The following is a 17,697-nucleotide window of genomic DNA, read 5'->3' on the forward strand; positions in this document are numbered from 1 at the left end:
ATGGTAGTTATTCAGCAAAATTCATTACTGCATCTTTGACCTCTATTACAGCAGACTTGCCAATGGCTCCCCGGAGGTAGGACGTGTCTGGTTCTAGCCTAATGAGGGCTAACTTAGAAAAGGCTGACTTCCTCACTTATTGACCCATTTGGATCCAAAGCAACAACCTTGGAGGGCTAAAAGTCAGGAATAAATCCAGCACACGCATTACTAAATACTACTGAATGTACCAACAGGCGACTTAGACAGAATTGTAAATGTAAGCCTGAATAAGATGTCTAGACGCCTCAAATGTGGAATAGATAAATCAAAGAGTCAAACAAATGGAGCTAGAGAAAAAGTCTGTCTTTTATTCACCAACACGTTCCAGTGCACATGCCTTCATCAGAAATAAGAGTAAAGATTTTTTGATTCTTTGATTTCTCCATTATACAAGTGTTGCTGCTTTTCTGTTCAGTAAGTACTTTCTTTTGTTGTGTTTTTTGTTTTTTCCAAGTTGTATAGAATGAATCTACAGTACTTCTGGATGCCTAAAACATGTAAAATATGGAAAGGTGTAAATATGTTTCACAAACCTGTGTAGCGTATTTTGAAGCCTTTCTTGCTGGTTGCATGATCAGTTGACCATCTGAGGTAAAGCTGGTTTGTTTTGCTAGTGAAATTCAATTGTGTGGAGTGGTTCCCACTCAAAGCCACCAACAACGGACTCTGTCCAGATGGCCCTGGTAAATAAAACATCACAAAAACAAGTAAAGCTAAATATTGCAAACCATGAATCTGTTGGGCAACGAGACAGACGAGGCGTTAAGAAGGAACAGCAATTCACCAACTTTTTAAGCCAAGGACCAACTTCAAACAAAACAGCATATCCAAGTTCCACCTAGTACCAGTTCACTTTAAACCTTTTTATCCCTGTCACTTGGCTGGCTTCTAAAAGATCTCTAAAAATGCTCTAAAACAGACATACACAATAATAGCATTTAAAAGTTTTACAATTAATTTCAATCCCACTAACACCTAATAAAAATATATATTTATGAAGCTTGAGCAATGTGTTGTATCTTAAAACTTCTCCAGTCTGTATAGAAATGCTTGGATCACTCAAACTGATGCTCCAAACTGAGTGCTAAATTCGGCGTTTGAGTCAAATGCAGATCACCTTTTAAGCTTGCCTCCTAATTATCAAGCAGTCTTTTTTGTTTTTATCATCTCAGTTTTTGGCTTGACTTTTTGCCAATTTTTAATAGTGTGAATTTACTTTTTAATGAATTGGTCAAATGTGCCACAAATGAGTCTTGCAAACATATTAGTTGTAATACACTGTAAAGAAAGCTTACCAAAAATAGTAGTTTTTTTTTTAGTATTTGTTGTAATATAATGTAATTAATAATATAATATAATATAATATAATATAATATAATATATATCCGGCACTCCAATGACGCTACATAGGATAAGCATAGATAACATTCCATATGTACAGAGTAAACATAAATAAAGTCTACCATCAAAAATCTCCAGTTCGTCAAACTGCTTCTCGCTCTGGAACATTTCCACATAAATGGAGATGGTGAAGGAAGGCTGCACTCTGATGATCCAAGAGCAGGTCTGGGAGTTGGGGTAGTTTTTTGGGAAGCCCGGACTCAGGATCACACCAGAGGAGGCAGATCGCTCCTCATTTGCAGGACACTGAGCTGTAGGGTAGACACAGCATTCACGGGAATCATGGTTATTATTGCAAATCGCAATGTGGTTATCCTACTAACAAAGCACTAGATGCAAGCTCAAGAGTATTCCAGTAAAGACAGTAAAGTTTAAAAACTTTCTCTAACATGCGCAGCGCTTCTCCTACATTCACCTCAGGGGCCGCAAGCCTTGGTTTGAGGAAGCAACAAAGTGAGTTGAAGCTTTTTGTTAATCCGCCTTGTGGGCGGGAGGGTGGAGGAAACAAACCAGGAGAACTATCACTTCTTCATGGCATTGTACAGAAAGTACAGACAAGCCAAACGGCTCAAATTTACAACTGAAAGCTTTGCTAAGGATAACTGGAATGCTTTTTTCCCCTTGCTCCCAAGACAGCTGTCAGCTACTGTCTATTTGTTACCATACAACAAAACAATGTTGCTTCTGGGGCTTCGGTGCCATCTTTTTATGGATTATATTTTTACAAGCTTTGATTACATGAATAACACTAATGATTCAGCATCCTTATTATTTCCGATCGCTGATCCCCGACCGTCTTTAAATTATTTAAGTGAAGTACACTCTTTTGGATGTGTTTTGTAATTACCATTATTCAGAAGATGCTCATTACTGTAATATAGTGCTTTATTTCTGTATTACCATGAAAAAAAAAGGAGGGGGAAAAAACCTAGATGTTCATATCCTGGAGGAACTGGAACTATAGAATGATTGTAAAGTTTTAGGCTTCATGCAGCATCAGAGTCACTTTTCCATCATTTTTCAAAAATATTGTATTCGAATATTCGGCTATAATAATAATTTATTATTATTATTATTATTATTACATTATAGCAATCAGAATGATTTTTACATTATAGTCGATAGTTAAAAATGCAAAAATAAAGTTAAAAGAATATAATAAATTTAAAAATTCATTTTTTTTTTCTGCTAAATATACTGTAATTTATTTTGATTGTGAAATATATATCTCACATATTTCAACAGGTTCAACAGTCTTTTCTTCACTGACCTTCACATGCTGGTGGTGGTCCCTCAAACTGCAGGTGAGAGTTCAGCTTACAGGTGACCTCATCACTGCCAACCAATGTAAATCCAGGAAAGCATCGATACCTCACAATATCACCTGCATGGTCAGTAAGAAGAATTCAACATTTTTCAATATTTTTTTTTCATCATGTCTTTGATATTCTTTCACAATTGTCCAGCTGTTCATACCAATTTCATAGTCCTGGTCTTCCAATAATATCTCTGCTTGTTCAACCATAGGGGGAGGAGGGCATTTCTTGAGCCGATAAGCTAAGAAAATGAAAAAAGAAATTCTGAAGCAATTTGACTTTTCATTCACCTATGTAAGCATGACATGACACAAAGCAACCCACCTAGAGTATAAATTACAAATACAACATGTGACAATGAATCGTTTTATGAATCGACATACTGAGAGCCCTCTCAAGAATAAAAAGTTGTATTTAAGCCACCCATCTATAACTCACAAATATGCCAGACTTGTTCTGGAATGAAAGTTGGAAGTTCAGATGAAAGACTGAAAGTTCATTTTCACACTCCGATTTTCCTATGCTGTTCAACACATGCCTGCATGCTGACACTGATATCAAAGAGGCCAAAGGAAGCTTCTATTTTTGACTCTTCTAATCTCCTGAAATAACGTGATGTCATCAGAAGCAGCAGTCATGCCTCCTTAGTGTATAAAAACAAGTTGAATCCCATGCTTTGAATATATTTCGAGCCGCACTTTACGGTATGCATTGCACTTCTGCGGCAACATTTTTCATTTGAAGGAGAAACTAACCATGGAAATTGAGGACAAAGAATCCACTTGTCGAGAAGTCGCTGTGGAACTTGATAAGAACCTGATTGAAAGTGCTGTAGGCTGACTCGAGGGCTGTGTTGCCGCTGAAAATCCCCAGCTGCGGGTAGCTTTGCTCTGGGCCGTCCCTGGAAGAGGGAAACATGCATTGAAATTACATTACAACCTGTGATCCTGCCATTAAACGGCATAATATTGCCTCAAAATTCCAAGTGGTTTGCGAAAATTGATTTACTTCCAAAGTTACAGTGAGATTGTGCTGACTTTTGAAAAAAAGCATTACATTACAGACCAGCTTGAACAAAAACAGTAAAAATGATGACTTAACAGACTAGTCCATTTGTTTAATGACTTCTGAAGATTAACAGCTGATATTGCTGGGAAAGCGCTGAAGATGTGTATTTCCATATTATTTTAATCAACTCAGTACCGTTTCAGATTATTCAGAAGAAATTACAACATTCTGCACTGTGTTCAGCAAACGATAATGAATAACTGTGGTCGATCACAAATGTGCAAAATAAACAACTGTAGCTTGCTAGACGCTACCAGAGTTTCAGATTATTCAGAAGAAATTACAACATTCTGCACTGTGTTCAGCAAACGACTTTGATGCTTTCTCTGGATTTATCTATATTCTACTGTTGGAAACATTTGGTATAATCTAAGCACACAAGGCAAAACAATATATAACATTGTTTTAGTGATTTTTGGATACTTTAATGCAAAAATCATACATATTGTACTTTTATTTGTTATTGTAATTAATTTTCTGAAACGTATGTATTCATGCTTTCTTTCTGAGAATTACCCCAATGCTTTGTGTGAAAAGCTTCACAACTTCAAAGACAACTGAACTTTTCTTGAAATCTTGCTATGTACAGTGACTACAGACTACAAATATTGGTAAACAAAGTGGAGCTTGATTTGCGTAATGATTTGCTTGACGTACAACAACAACAGCAGCATTAGTCTAGTCTGCAAGCTTAAATAATTGCCTTGTCCTCATCTCAGTCTGATATTTGCCAAACGACTTGTTAAACGGAGCTGTGCTCACCAGACGGCGATATAGTCAGTCACGGGCTCAGTTTGGAGCAGGGTGAAGTTGATGTAAACTCCATGACCATGAGGCACTGTGATGAGCCAAGTGCAGTCCTGAGAGTCTGGGTACTCGTTTGGGTACTCTGGAGAGAAAATGGTGCCGTTTGGAGCCGTCACGTTGTAACCACAGGGAGCTGTGTGCAAATAAACATTACTCAACCATGACTGCATTAGTAATCTGTCTTTCAAAATGACAGCAAATGTTAAACACCAGGGAATGCAGCAAAATCTGAATGTTAGGGGAATAACTCACCCAAAAATGAAAAGTCTGACATCATTTACTCACCCTCATGTTGTTCAAAACACATATTCTGTTACCCCCACCCCCACCCGCCAGCCCACAAAATTCATAATTCTCCAAAATGGACCAAAAGCAACATATAAACACTATTTTTTTTTTAAAGCCCTTATAAAATACTTATAAGTATATCTTTATTTGGACCTCAGAAGTACTTCCAGATAACTAAAGTGCAATAAGTACAAAATTAGTTGTTCCAATTTAGCAGAATTTAAGTATATCAAATTAGTATACAAAAGTACAATTGCAGGGTATTTATATTAAGCACATAAATATTTAAATGTATTTGTAGTATACTTAGCATAAAATAAATGTATTTCAAATACATTTTAGTATATTTAATTTTCACTAGGGTATAGCTGAGAGTACTGTTTCAATTGCAGATGAGTGAAAACTGAAGAAGAGAACAAAACATTCCTGAGGCTGCATTAAAGGACGTGGATAGAAGATACTGGCACAGAGTTCACAACACAATAACACAGTTACAAAAGAAAAAAAAGAAAGAAAGAAAGAAAATGCCCAATAGTCTTTGCAGTTCAGATTCCCTGCAAACGGAAGCCTGGGAGGAACAAGTTGAGCGACTAATCGATAATAGACAGGTCGGCTTTCACACTACACTACCCACGCTAATCATCAAGGCTACAATTTAGAACAGCTCCCAGTAGCCTATGTCTCCACTGTTCAGGTCTTCAAAGTCTGTTTTAAAGATGGTTTTAAAACACAATGGCTTTTATTGTACTAGTAATACAAAGTAGTAACACTTCAGTAAAAGAGCATAGTTAAAAAGGCATTTGGGAGAGTACTGATAATACCTTTGTAAGTCTTGAAAAGTCTGAGAATTTTTGATGCTTATTGTTTCAAAGTGTGGACAAAGGCGGCTAAAAATAAAAGTGTGCTAATCACAACACAACTTGAGAAACTTAAATGCTTACAGAGATAGAAGGAAAAAGAACACATTTCTTTACTTTCTTTCCTTTCCTTTACCTTCACAGCGAGGAAAGGGGTGGTTCCACTTCCTGTTGATTCCATGCTGGCATGTTAGCACAGGGTGACCGACCAACACGTATCCAGGGAAGCATTCAAATGTTATGGATTGGCCTGCGTTGAAATCGCTGTTGATGATGTATCCATTGTGGAATGGATATGGGTCTTGACAGTTTTGTAATTCATATGCTAAAATAACAAACAGAGACAACAGAACAGAACATATAAATATCTGTAAAAGCATGTCTGGAAGTTGAAGTATTATATTTACTAGTGGGCCCACTTAAAAGAATTGAAATAATTAATAATTGTTTAATTCTGTCATTCCTTCCCCATAATCATGTTGTTCCAAACAAATGTGACTATCTTTTGTGAAACATAAAATAATATGTTTATGCGTCATAGAAAAAAAGACAATATGGAGGTGAGTAATTTATGACAGAACTTTCATTGTTGGATGCATTTGTTTATTTCTTTCTTTATTTACACTGATAAAAATAATTTTGTGGTGAAGTGAATACTACAGGAAAAAAAATGTAATTTCTATATTGAATACGTTATTTCAGGCAAGAATAAAAAAAATAAATTCTATATTAGTACTTACAGCTTGAATTTATAAGCATTTTTTTGGAACTGTTTGTTATGTTTAAAAAGATTCTTCAAATAAATAAAGTTATAAAATTATGTAACACCTACTCAACTTTCTGATACTAGTGTTCCCATCATGCACTGGGGGATGAATAATTAATAAGGCTGCATTTTTCACAGTTCTTCAGTTCTAACTGGCCAAATTAAATGTACTTATTCTCTTTGTTAATTTTACATACATTAGTTAAGTAGATTCCATACATGTGAACTTTACTTTAAAAATCTAAATAAAATTTTACTGATTGTTTTTTTTAAGTGTACTTTCTTTATTTCTAAATGTCCAAAACCAAAAGTTTGAGACCGCAGGTAAAATAATAATAATAATAATAATAATAATAATACAATCTAAACTAATTTAATAAAACATTTTCATTACACCTAATTAGTTTATTAGCATAAGATGTGAGAGGGAAATTGAACAAGGGCAATTATCTATTTTTTTTTTTTTTTTTTTTTTTTGTTTTAAGGAAAATCACGTTAAAATGTTATTATTCAATGTACATGTGTACATTTCTCAATCATCATTGTATTGCATTGCACTATGTGCTTGCCCCCCACAATTAAAACTACAGAAATCATAAAAATAAGCATTTAAATATCATCTTATTGGGAGATATAGAGTGACAACTGCTATACTGTTATAAAGATCTCACTGATTTACATTACAAGCTATCAGAATTTCCTCTTACTTTCTGGCCACATGAATAACATCTGCACCAAACTGCATATTTTGCTCAATTTGGGCCTGAAAATTGAGGATTTTTTTCCTCTTCGAGTAAGAGATCCATATTCTCCTTTATCACACAATAGGGGCCATAAAAGCCTGTTGTATCAAATATGATACAAAACATAAAACACATATGCAATTTTTTTTATATGTCGAAATTTACAGGGTTAAGATAGGTGAGATATATATCGATACTAAAATAATGTTTCAAGGCATTTATGACAAACGTACACACAGCAAACAAGTTGCTAATCTGCACATCGTCACCAGTTCAGTAAAGAAGCAGAAAGCTTGTCAAACTAGCATACGCAGCATCTCCAGGCAGCATTTCAATTGCACTGCTTATGATCAACAGCTGTATAATCATATTCTTTCATCCTGCATCATTGTTTGTGTATCAAAACATGGCATCAGTATTCCCCCCCGCAAAAGCCTGTCTGGCAGCACAGATCAAGGCTGTGCCTGGCTCTTTTCAACTCAGACTAGAGTGGATAAGAAAAAGAGAGACGAACTGTTTGACCTACAAGCGAGGAGACCAGACAATGGTGAGTTATTTATATCGAGTGGAATCCAAGTGCACATCCAAATGCACCATCTTATTGATTTTGAAATGCTTTCAAGACCCCAGCTGTCATAATGGAGTGTCCTCCCAGTGATCTCAAAGGAAGTGAATCTTTAGATATTTCCAATGATCCTGGTAAAAGGCCGTCACTCCCACATGAAGGGCCAATACAAAATCAAGGACGGCCAATGTCTGCAAGACAAGAGAGCGCAGTATGCAAATGGAAGATGGGAAGTCACCCACCTTGGTAAGTGAGTTTAAAGCCCTGTCTGTTTTCAGAGTGGTCGCTGTAGAAGTGGATGACAGTTTCGTGAGTGCTGCTCAGCAGAGGGGGCGGCAGTTGGCTTCCGCTGAACTGTCCAATCAGAGAGCTGCTGTGGTGCGGCCCATTGCGAACCTCTAAAAAATCGTGGTTATCCTCAGAGGTGAAGTTGAGAAATTGGATGTGTGCCCCTGCGGAGTGAGAGGTCACATGTTAGACTTTCACAGTGTCAAACAGGCTGTGTGTTATGTGCATAGTTTACACAAGGAATGTCTTTAAAGTGACAGGCTTTTTTAACCATTAACTCTGACTGGCCTGTACAGACCTGCTGCTTCTGCTGCTCTGAGATGCTGTTAATTGGTGAATCTCGAATCGTTTTTACCTCACGTTCATATGTGTGGGAAAAAAAAAAAAAAAAAAAAAAATAATCGTGTTTGCTCAGTAATTGGCTTCCTGTGAACTGTGATTCATTGCTGGAAAACAGGAAGAAAACGAACATATTACTAACAAACTGATCTTTATTCTACAGACTCCAGAGACATTTCACACGTCAGAATCTATGTAGCCACCTTTCTATAAAACCATGTTTATTTCAACTTATAAAAAATGTATTATTTAAAAATATAAATAAGAAATGTATTGTTGCATTTTGCATGTTTAGTTTTAAAAATTCAGGACCAACTGTTTGAGAGCACAAGTGAATAGTTTAATAAAATATTTCCATTACAAATTAGTTCTAGTATTAAAGGGATAGTCACCTAAAAATTAAAATTGTGTCGTCATTTACTCTCCCTCATGTCATTTCAAATCTATAAGACTTTTGTTTATCTTCAAAATACAAATGAATATATTTTCTATGAAATCTGAAATTTGGCTCTTCAAAAAGTTCATAAAGACATAGTAAATGTGTTAAAAGACATGGTCGCTTTACTGTATATAATTTAGGCTTTTTCATAGTTCAAACTTGCTTGTTTGACACAGCCAATAAGGTTTGTTCTTGCACGTCAAGCAAGCACTTTTGATCTTCCCTTTACCATATTGCATGTGCTATATGTATGTGCTTTGATTGTTTATACATTAATAAACGATTAAATCAGCATATAAAGCGACCTCTTAGCATCTCTTCAATCAATCGATTAAACTCAATTCATACTGGTTATGTTTATTATGTCTTCATGAAATTCTTCAGTTTTGGTTGCATGGAGTTTCAATGTAATGAACTAACAGCTTATGGATTTGGAATGACATGAGGGTGAATAATTGATGACTGATATTTTTTTTTTTTTTTTTTTTTTTGCGTGTATACTAACCTTTTTCTATTGTGCCACTAACCTGCCTGAGGGTGCTTAAGTGTCACAGCGTCACAGTGCTTATGCGTTGTGCTGTTCACAGTGCCAGGAATTATTCTTGCATACAACATCTCTCATAAACTGATGGTACTCTATTCTGTCGCAGCTCCAGAAAGTTGCACAGTTTTACTTTCTCTTCAATTTTATCTTAAAACATAAGCTTTGATTGAGTTTGTCAATTTGGTAAGACTATTTTATGACTAAAATGTGACATATCAACATTATAGCAGTGGCGTGCGGTCCATATAAGCTGCAAATTCTCTGCATACCCAAGCTATTCGTGGACTCTGCAATTAATATTAACAATATGAATTACTATTAAATCCCTTGTTTGAGGCGTACCATAAAGCCTACATGATTAGATGTTGGTAATGCGTATGCGTAATTTATTTATTTGCCAAACGACGGTAATTTTCTTTAAATCTGCCAGTTACGGAGACTTCCGGGTAAGCTGATCTTCAGCAGCTTTTGCGCCTTGTGAAAATGGTGAAATCATGATTAAAACTGTTTTCATGGTATTTAATTTACTCCATAGGGAATTTTCATTTTTTTTGTTACGAAAATGTATAAATTGTTTAAGACAATCCTACTGTAACTATCAGAGGATGTTAATCGATACTTAACAATTGCACCTCAATGTTCTGGAATTTATGTATAGTTTATTGTGCTTTAGCCTGCTTGTATTATTTTTTTTTTCCTCACTTATTCCTTTTTATATCAGAAGGTAATTTGAAAGTTTGTGGTTGTGGTTTATTTGTCACTTTTTTTTTTCTTTTTTTTTTTTTACTTATGTACTTCATATTTGAAGTAATTTTAGAATATTACTTAAAAAGCTTTGGTTTTCTTTAGTAAATTCTGAGTCCAAGCGCTGTCAGCGTTTCAGTGTTTTGGAGGGTGCAATCTCGTGTAGGGCTCAAACAAAGTCTGGGCCGGCCCTGACTACACGAGAGCTGCTTATTTCTGGTTCTATGGCTGTCACTGAAACTCATCAACGTGTAGCTCCAAGCCAACAGGAAATAACATAGGGAATACTCCAGTGTGAAATTTTACAATTACGCACCATTAACTTCACCGCATCTTCAACGATTATTCGGTCTTTGTCTTCAACTAGATGATTTGAACTTAATAATTGTTACATAAAAGAAGATGGTTGGATAATACGACAACAGAAGAATCAAACAAGTCAGCCGTTTTTACTGAAAGCATGTGTCGCTCTGAGATGCCTAGGGCAGCTCTTTTAAAGATTAGCTTTATTGTCATTCTGATGCAGTGCTATCCCCTAACTGCACTTAACTCTACCTATTCAGACTGTCCTAAAAGCTATAATCAGCACCCACAAAGCCATCTGTGTGTCTTATTCAAATGATTGTAGCCTGTTAACAGTGAAAGCTAATGCATTTTTGCTACACAGCACAAACATGATGGTTCTTGCTCTTGTTTGTGCAGCGGCTGCTTGATAAGGCAGAAAATTGCTTTTGGATATCTCAATGGTACATTGTTTTCTTCCAAGTTAGAGGGGGTCGGAGAAGAAATAGTTGTGCTCCAGGATAAGTGTGAATGGCTTTTTTAAATGACATGCAATTACCTTGTTAACATCTGGAATGGTTCCTTTGTTCTCAACTCATTTGAACTGTGAGGCGGGAGAGAGCAAATGGGCTACGACAAAATGACTTCAGAGAGTTGCGTTGAATGCCAAAGTCTCGAACAACATCTTAAAAATTCCGATAAATGAAACCAAAAAACACTCTTGTGTCAAGTGTCAGAGCGTCAAATGGAAAGGAAGTATCACTTTGTGTCTGTCGGTATTCAGCACGATGCTGTCTGCTTTTAGGGATCTTTTTTTGGGTAAATACCAGATGCATGAGTCTGCTTAGTCAATGGGTGTTATTCATGAAACACGAGTGAATTTCTATGTGTAACGTTCAGAACAACATTCTTACGCAATTGTCACATTCATTTCATGTTTCATCAATGAGATTCACAGAGTAAACAAACTCATGAACACTGTCAAAATAAATTGTGTGAGTTCTGATTTCAAACAACAGCAAGCTTTAATCAAATATTGACATTTTAACTATTATTTCCTGACAAAACAAAGACATAAAATACTATGTAGGGTCTCTTAAAATCTCAAACTTTTTTATTTAACAATTCATTAAAATAAACCAATTAGCTAAAATCAGATTTTCTTTTTGGAGGAAAAACGTGCCAATTTTGCAGCCCTCATGCTACTGAAAAACGTGAAGTCAACATGAAATTCTGTACCCTACAGAGAATACAGTTTTGGAGAACGGATGGATGGATTAAATGCTGTTTTCAATCCTGTAATGTAATGCATTTCTGAGTGAAACCAGACAAACACAGAGCAGGATTTATTTTATAAGTTGAAATTGATTGGATCAAGAAAAATTGCCATTACATACGAAAATGAGGAGAGAACAGAAGTTGAAAAAGAAAGAAAAGTTGTGATTTCATCCAAAAATTAAATTTGCATCAGAAGTGGAGGTATTTTTTTACATTTTGATGAAGAATTGTGACAATTTTATGTTTATTATTTGTTCAGAATAAGATCAGGAAAGTCCATTAAGAAAATAAATATGGCCGATTTAATTTCGCTATATAATTTAGTTTCCCTTCAGTGCTGGTCATAATGCACCAGCATACTGAAGTGTACAAAATGAAGAGGACAAAACTTCTTGGGAGAAACCGTTTGAAGTTGTAATCTCCAGACAGCTGATTCAGTAGCAGCTCTCGGCACACTCACCGTATCCAATGGGAAGCACGATTCTCCAGGTGCAGTCCAAGTTTCCAGGGTAGTTCCCAGGGAAACCCGGGCTCAGGACCACGTTGCTCATATCGTACAGATTCCCGCCGCACTTCGCTAAAAACACAAGGAGACATAAAAGAGAAAGCTAAAAGTGTTTGAAAATTAAAAACTATGAAAAAGTCATATGGCTAAGAAAATAAGACAATCTGATTAGAATAGAAAGACATACCAATACAGAGTGGAGGGGGGTAATTCCAGCGGCGCACGGTTCCTGGCATACACGTTATGTGAGAATGTCCCTGGAAAGCAAGAGATGACGTGGTACCCTTTTCTATCACATGATTGCCCTTTTCTACTGGTGCGCAGGTGAGGCATATTGTATTTGTGTGTCAGGGCTGTGGATAATCAGCACCATACCTGAAGCACGTATCCCGGCTCACAGCTGAACGACACAACCTCATTCACCATGTACCTGTCGCCATTCTTGATGCCATTGGCTGGGATCACGGGTTCCGGGCAGGTAGTCAGTCCCACAGCTAAATGGATAAGAGAAGGCATGGAGACGGGTTCTTAATACAGATTCTGGATATTATACCACAGCTCTCAAAAATGGATAAAATTATAGTGTCAGGTATTCCTAATCATTTGAACGCATGTGCTCATTGTAATTTTATACTGTCTTTTATCCACTCGATTTCAGTGCGTAAATTCGCCACCATAATAGACTGTGCAAGATGTTGCCATGGCAACGGCTGTGGTGTGGTTCATGAGAGCGTGCTTTCTGCATTTCTCTTGTTGAGATATGCCACACGACGGGTGGCTTTGTCACAGTGGTGTGCTTTTTTTTCTGTATTTTTGTAAACATCACTCATTGAATGTTCGTTTGTGATCAAGTTACACTGCAGAAATATGTCTACAAACAAAAAGATTAAAAGAGAAAATTGCTTTTGTGATCTTTGGTGGTCACTAAAACTAATAATAAAATAAAATAATAATACATTAAGAGACAAGGTCAATTAGATCTGAAGGCAAGATGATGTTTCATGGTCATCTTGCATAGTAATGCTGAAGCTGAATTTCTCACATTTTACTGTGGGCGAGTGTTATTTAAGTATCATTCAGATACTAATATAGTTTTTTATTAATATTTTGAATTATTTTTATTTTTATATTCTCCATTTGCATTTTAATTTTGTTGTGTTTTTTTGTCCTTTTTAAAAATATGTCTGTATAGTTATTAATTTTTACTTCAGTTTTAGTTATTTTAGTACATCAAGTTAAACTAAATGAAAATGAGAAATTTTACCTTGATAACTAGATGAAATAAAATATATAATTTTTTAATATTTTATTTTATTTCAAGTAACAAATTTATCTATCTATCTATCTATCTATCTATATATATATATATATATATATATATATATATATATATACAGTTGTGCTAAAAATTATTCATACCCTTAGTAAATATGACCAAAGAAGTCTGAAAATAAATCTGCATCGTTAATCATTTTGATCTTTTATTTTAAAAATCTACAAAAATCCAACCTTTCATTGGAGAATAATAATTTAACATGGGGGGAAAATCTCATTAATGAAATAAATGTTTTTCTCTAATACACATTGCTCACAATTAATCATACCCTTTTATTCAATACTTTTTTACAAACCTCCTTTTCCCAAGATAACAGCTCTGAGTCTTCACCTATAATGCCTGATGAGTTTGGAGAACACCTGACAAGAGTACTTTTTACCCCTGTGTGCACCAAACCCATCTTAAGTGTTTGCTGCTAAAAAAGCTAATTTTTGTTTCATCTGACCATAGAACATTTGAAAAGTAACTGACACTACTGGAACTTCAAACGGGATAGGATCTATGGTCAGATGAAACAAAAAATTAGCTTTTTTAGCAGCAAACACTTAAGATGGGTTTGGTGCACACAGGGGTAAAAAGGACCCCATGTGTACAATGAAATATACGGCTGTATTTTTAATGTTGTGAGCCTATTTTTCTGCCGGAGGTCCTGGACATCTTGATCAGATACATGTCATCACGGATTCTATCAAATACCAACAGATAAAAAATCAAAACCTGATTGTCCCTGTTAGAAGTCATATAATGGGCTGTGGTTGGATCTTCCAACAGGACAATGATCCAAAACAAACATCAAAATCAACACAAAAATGGGTCACTGAGCACAAAAACCTGAACCCTAAAGAAAATGAGTGGAGTGAACTGAAGAGTAGAAGAACCAACATGGAGCTGGGATTCTGAAGGATCTGGAGAGATTCTGCATGAAGGAATGGTCTCTGATCTCTTGTCAGGTGTTCTCCAAACTCATCAGGCATTATAGGTGAAGACTCAGAGCTGTTATCTTGGGAAAAGGAGGTTGCAAAAAAGTATTGAATAAAAGGGTATGATTAATTGTGAGCAATGTGTATTAGAGAAAAACATTTATTTCATAATGAGATTTTCCCCCCATTTAAAATTATTATTCTCCAATGAAAGGTTGGATTTTTGTAGATTTTTAAAATAAAAGATCAAAATGATTAACGATGCAGATTTATTTTCACAGCCTTCTTTGGTCATATTTACTAAGGGTATGAATAATTTTTAGCACAACTGTATATATATATGATTTTAGTTAACTATAATGACCCTGCTGTGGGGTCTCACAGAGGATGTACTATGGAACTGGCCAGGGAAAGGGCTTATGTTCTAAGAGCTGAGCCAGAGATGACAGCTCAAAGCTGATGGCAATGTAGCAAATTGAAGCTGTTTGCCAAGACCCTCTCTTTCTCACTCCATTTCATCTTTATTCATAGCCCTCTAGTACATCAGAGTCAACATGATTCTTATATTTTCAACAAAGCTAATGTTGCAGCATATATTAATCCAAGTGGTGTGTGGTGGTCGTCTGAAATGAAAAGGCAAAGTCCCCCTCAGATATCCCCCTCAGAGTTTTTTTTTTTTTAGATCAGTTCCATTCAGTAAATAAAATGTGTTCCATTTCCACTTAGTGTTTCAGGGTGTTTTTAGTGTTTCAAGGCATAAGGAACAGCATTCACCTTACACGATCAACAAGAAAATTATAATATTTTATATACACTGAAAAATGAACAAAGTGAAATGACTATCATTTATTTAAAGTGTATTTTTATATTGGTCTAATCGAAAATTATGGTTTCTGGTTTCAAACTTATCAGTTTTGTTTAGTTTGTCTAAAAGCAACTAACACTTGAAAAAAACCCATACATTTTGTATAAATACTATCTTCACTTGACATCAAAGTGTTAATGTGCAGAACAAGCTTTACTGACTGCAGAAATTATTGTGGATTTTATTAATTTTGCCAGGTTTTTTTTATTTTATTTTTTTAGCACAAAACAGAAAATATGATGCATATTTTTTTAAAAAGACATCACAATAAACATTAAGGTCTTTCAAAGTTGTCTTTATTTATAGTAAGTATACTAAATTAAACATTGACTAACAAAATGTTATTAGTCTTATCTTAAGACTAATGAAAATTGTACTTTCATATTATAGCTAATTTAGCTTTTGTTTATGGTAAAATCAAAATGTAAAAAAAAAAGTTCAAAAAATTTTTATTGACCTACATTTAGTAACATTTTGGCTTATGTCTAAATAAAATATATTAAGTATGTTTTTTTTTAATATAATAATCTATCTTTTTACTTTGTATGAATGTTTTTTTCTGGGAAAATTATATACAATATTAAATCAAAATTTACGTCATTATGCGACAGGAAGCTCGCGCTGCAGACTGTTGTGAATGCGTTCAGGACTGTTTGCCGAGGCTGTGGATTAGAGGTATTAATGCTGTAAATAATGTTAAGTTTCCAGCACAGACCGATCATTTCGCTTCTTAAGACCTCAATGTATTGTCAGAGCTGCAGGTATTAATTTTGTTTTGTCTAAGCCAAGTTTGCATATGTTTTTATTTTTCATCTCAAAGTGACAGCACCCATTGACTTCCAATATATGAATTACCAAGGATCACAGTTTCAGCTAAATATCTTCTTTACTGTTCTACTGAAGAAAAAAGTCACCTACATCTTGGATGGCCTGAATGTGAGTAAATTAACAGCAAATTTTCATTTTTTGGGTTAACTATCCCTTTAAGGGATAAAAGGATGATTTTACATCTGCTGGAGTCACTGTTGGGCAGTGTTACTTAAAAATTACTCATTTACACATTGTTTGATGCAAATTTCTTTTGCTTTATCTCTGTATAGTTATTTTCTCATTCGTTTTTGGAAGATATGCTTGACAGCTTTTCCTCCGCAGAAAAAAAAAAAAATGCCCCTGATTAATCCACTGGAACACATACATTAAAAGAAAAAAGAGCACAAGAAGGCAATGAGTGATAAAGAGAGTCACAGGAAAAAAAGAAGAGAGAAGCTTATCTGAGCTCACCCCAGGGTCAAAATGCCCCTAACTCATAGAACTCCACATTGCACTTATCTGTTTACTAACCAGAGAGATGCAGATAAGGTATTAACTGTATTTACTGAGGCTGCTTACACTGTATCAGAGCAGTTACAGTTTTTAATGCTGCTTTTGATGGAGTTTAATTAGTTTGGCTTTTTTACAGTCAACATACTGTCTTTTTTATTATTATTTAAATGGATAGTTCACCCAAAAATGATAATTCTGTCATCATTTACTCACCCTCATGTCGTTTCAAACCCGTAAGACATTCGTTCATCTTCAGAGCACAAATGAAGATCTTTTTGATGATAGGTTGTCTATGGAGGGACAGAAAGCTCTCAGATTTCACCAAAAAGATCTTCATTTGTGTTCCGAAGATGAACAAAAGTCTTATGGGTTTGGAACATTGTAAGGGTGAGTAAATGATGACAGAATTTTCATTTTCACTACCCCTTTAAGCTTTTTGAGACCAAAATGTTCAACTGTAACTCCAAGTACTTTCAGATTATCAAATCTATTTTGTGACTAGTCACGTGTAACATTACTGCAGCCAGTGCTCCCTAAACTGCCCTTTCACAGACAACAGAAAGAAACATGGATAAATTGGGCTGTCCCACTGGGAACACTGCCCTCAGAAATGGACAAATGGGACATGCAGAAAGTGAATTGGTATGGTGGTTTATATGAGGCTTGGTTTGAGCACACTAAAGGTCACAGTCTGAAAGGCTTACACACACACACACACACACACACACACACAACACAAACACACAAACACACACACACACACACACACACGGTACAAACTGTATTCTATCCCATAACCCAACCCATCACAGAAAACTTTCTGCATTTTTTAAAAAAAAAAATATAATAAATACATTCATAAACTGTTTTCCTCACAGGGACCAAAAAATGTCCCCACAAGGACAAGGATTTCAGATATTGCCATCTTAGTGGGGATTATAGTTTATATGAGTAGCTGTGCGATATCGCTCTACATCAGCA

General features: G+C 35.4%; 1 protein-coding gene across 4 annotated transcripts in view; it reads right to left on the reverse strand.

Moving 5' to 3' along the window:
• Nucleotides 1-17,697, reverse strand: part of LOC127524842 (CUB and sushi domain-containing protein 1-like) — a 632,721-nt gene that overhangs the window by 57,572 nt on the left and 557,452 nt on the right. For all 4 annotated transcript variants that reach the window (XM_051916817.1, XM_051916816.1, XM_051916815.1 and 1 more), the window contains 11 exons: nucleotides 12,648-12,766; nucleotides 12,460-12,529; nucleotides 12,228-12,344; nucleotides 8,096-8,305; nucleotides 5,916-6,104; nucleotides 4,590-4,767; nucleotides 3,515-3,660; nucleotides 2,920-3,000; nucleotides 2,714-2,827; nucleotides 1,506-1,694; nucleotides 576-722 (listed from right to left, as the gene is read on the reverse strand). In XM_051916817.1, the coding sequence (XP_051772777.1) occupies nucleotides 576-722; nucleotides 1,506-1,694; nucleotides 2,714-2,827; nucleotides 2,920-3,000; nucleotides 3,515-3,660; nucleotides 4,590-4,767; nucleotides 5,916-6,104; nucleotides 8,096-8,305; nucleotides 12,228-12,344; nucleotides 12,460-12,529; nucleotides 12,648-12,766 (1,560 nt within the window). The remainder of the gene's footprint in view (nucleotides 1-575; nucleotides 723-1,505; nucleotides 1,695-2,713; nucleotides 2,828-2,919; nucleotides 3,001-3,514; nucleotides 3,661-4,589; nucleotides 4,768-5,915; nucleotides 6,105-8,095; nucleotides 8,306-12,227; nucleotides 12,345-12,459; nucleotides 12,530-12,647; nucleotides 12,767-17,697) is intronic.

The sequence above is a fragment of the Ctenopharyngodon idella genome, chromosome 13, assembly GCF_019924925.1.
Source record: "Ctenopharyngodon idella isolate HZGC_01 chromosome 13, HZGC01, whole genome shotgun sequence".
Taxonomy (NCBI): domain Eukaryota; kingdom Metazoa; phylum Chordata; class Actinopteri; order Cypriniformes; family Xenocyprididae; genus Ctenopharyngodon; species Ctenopharyngodon idella.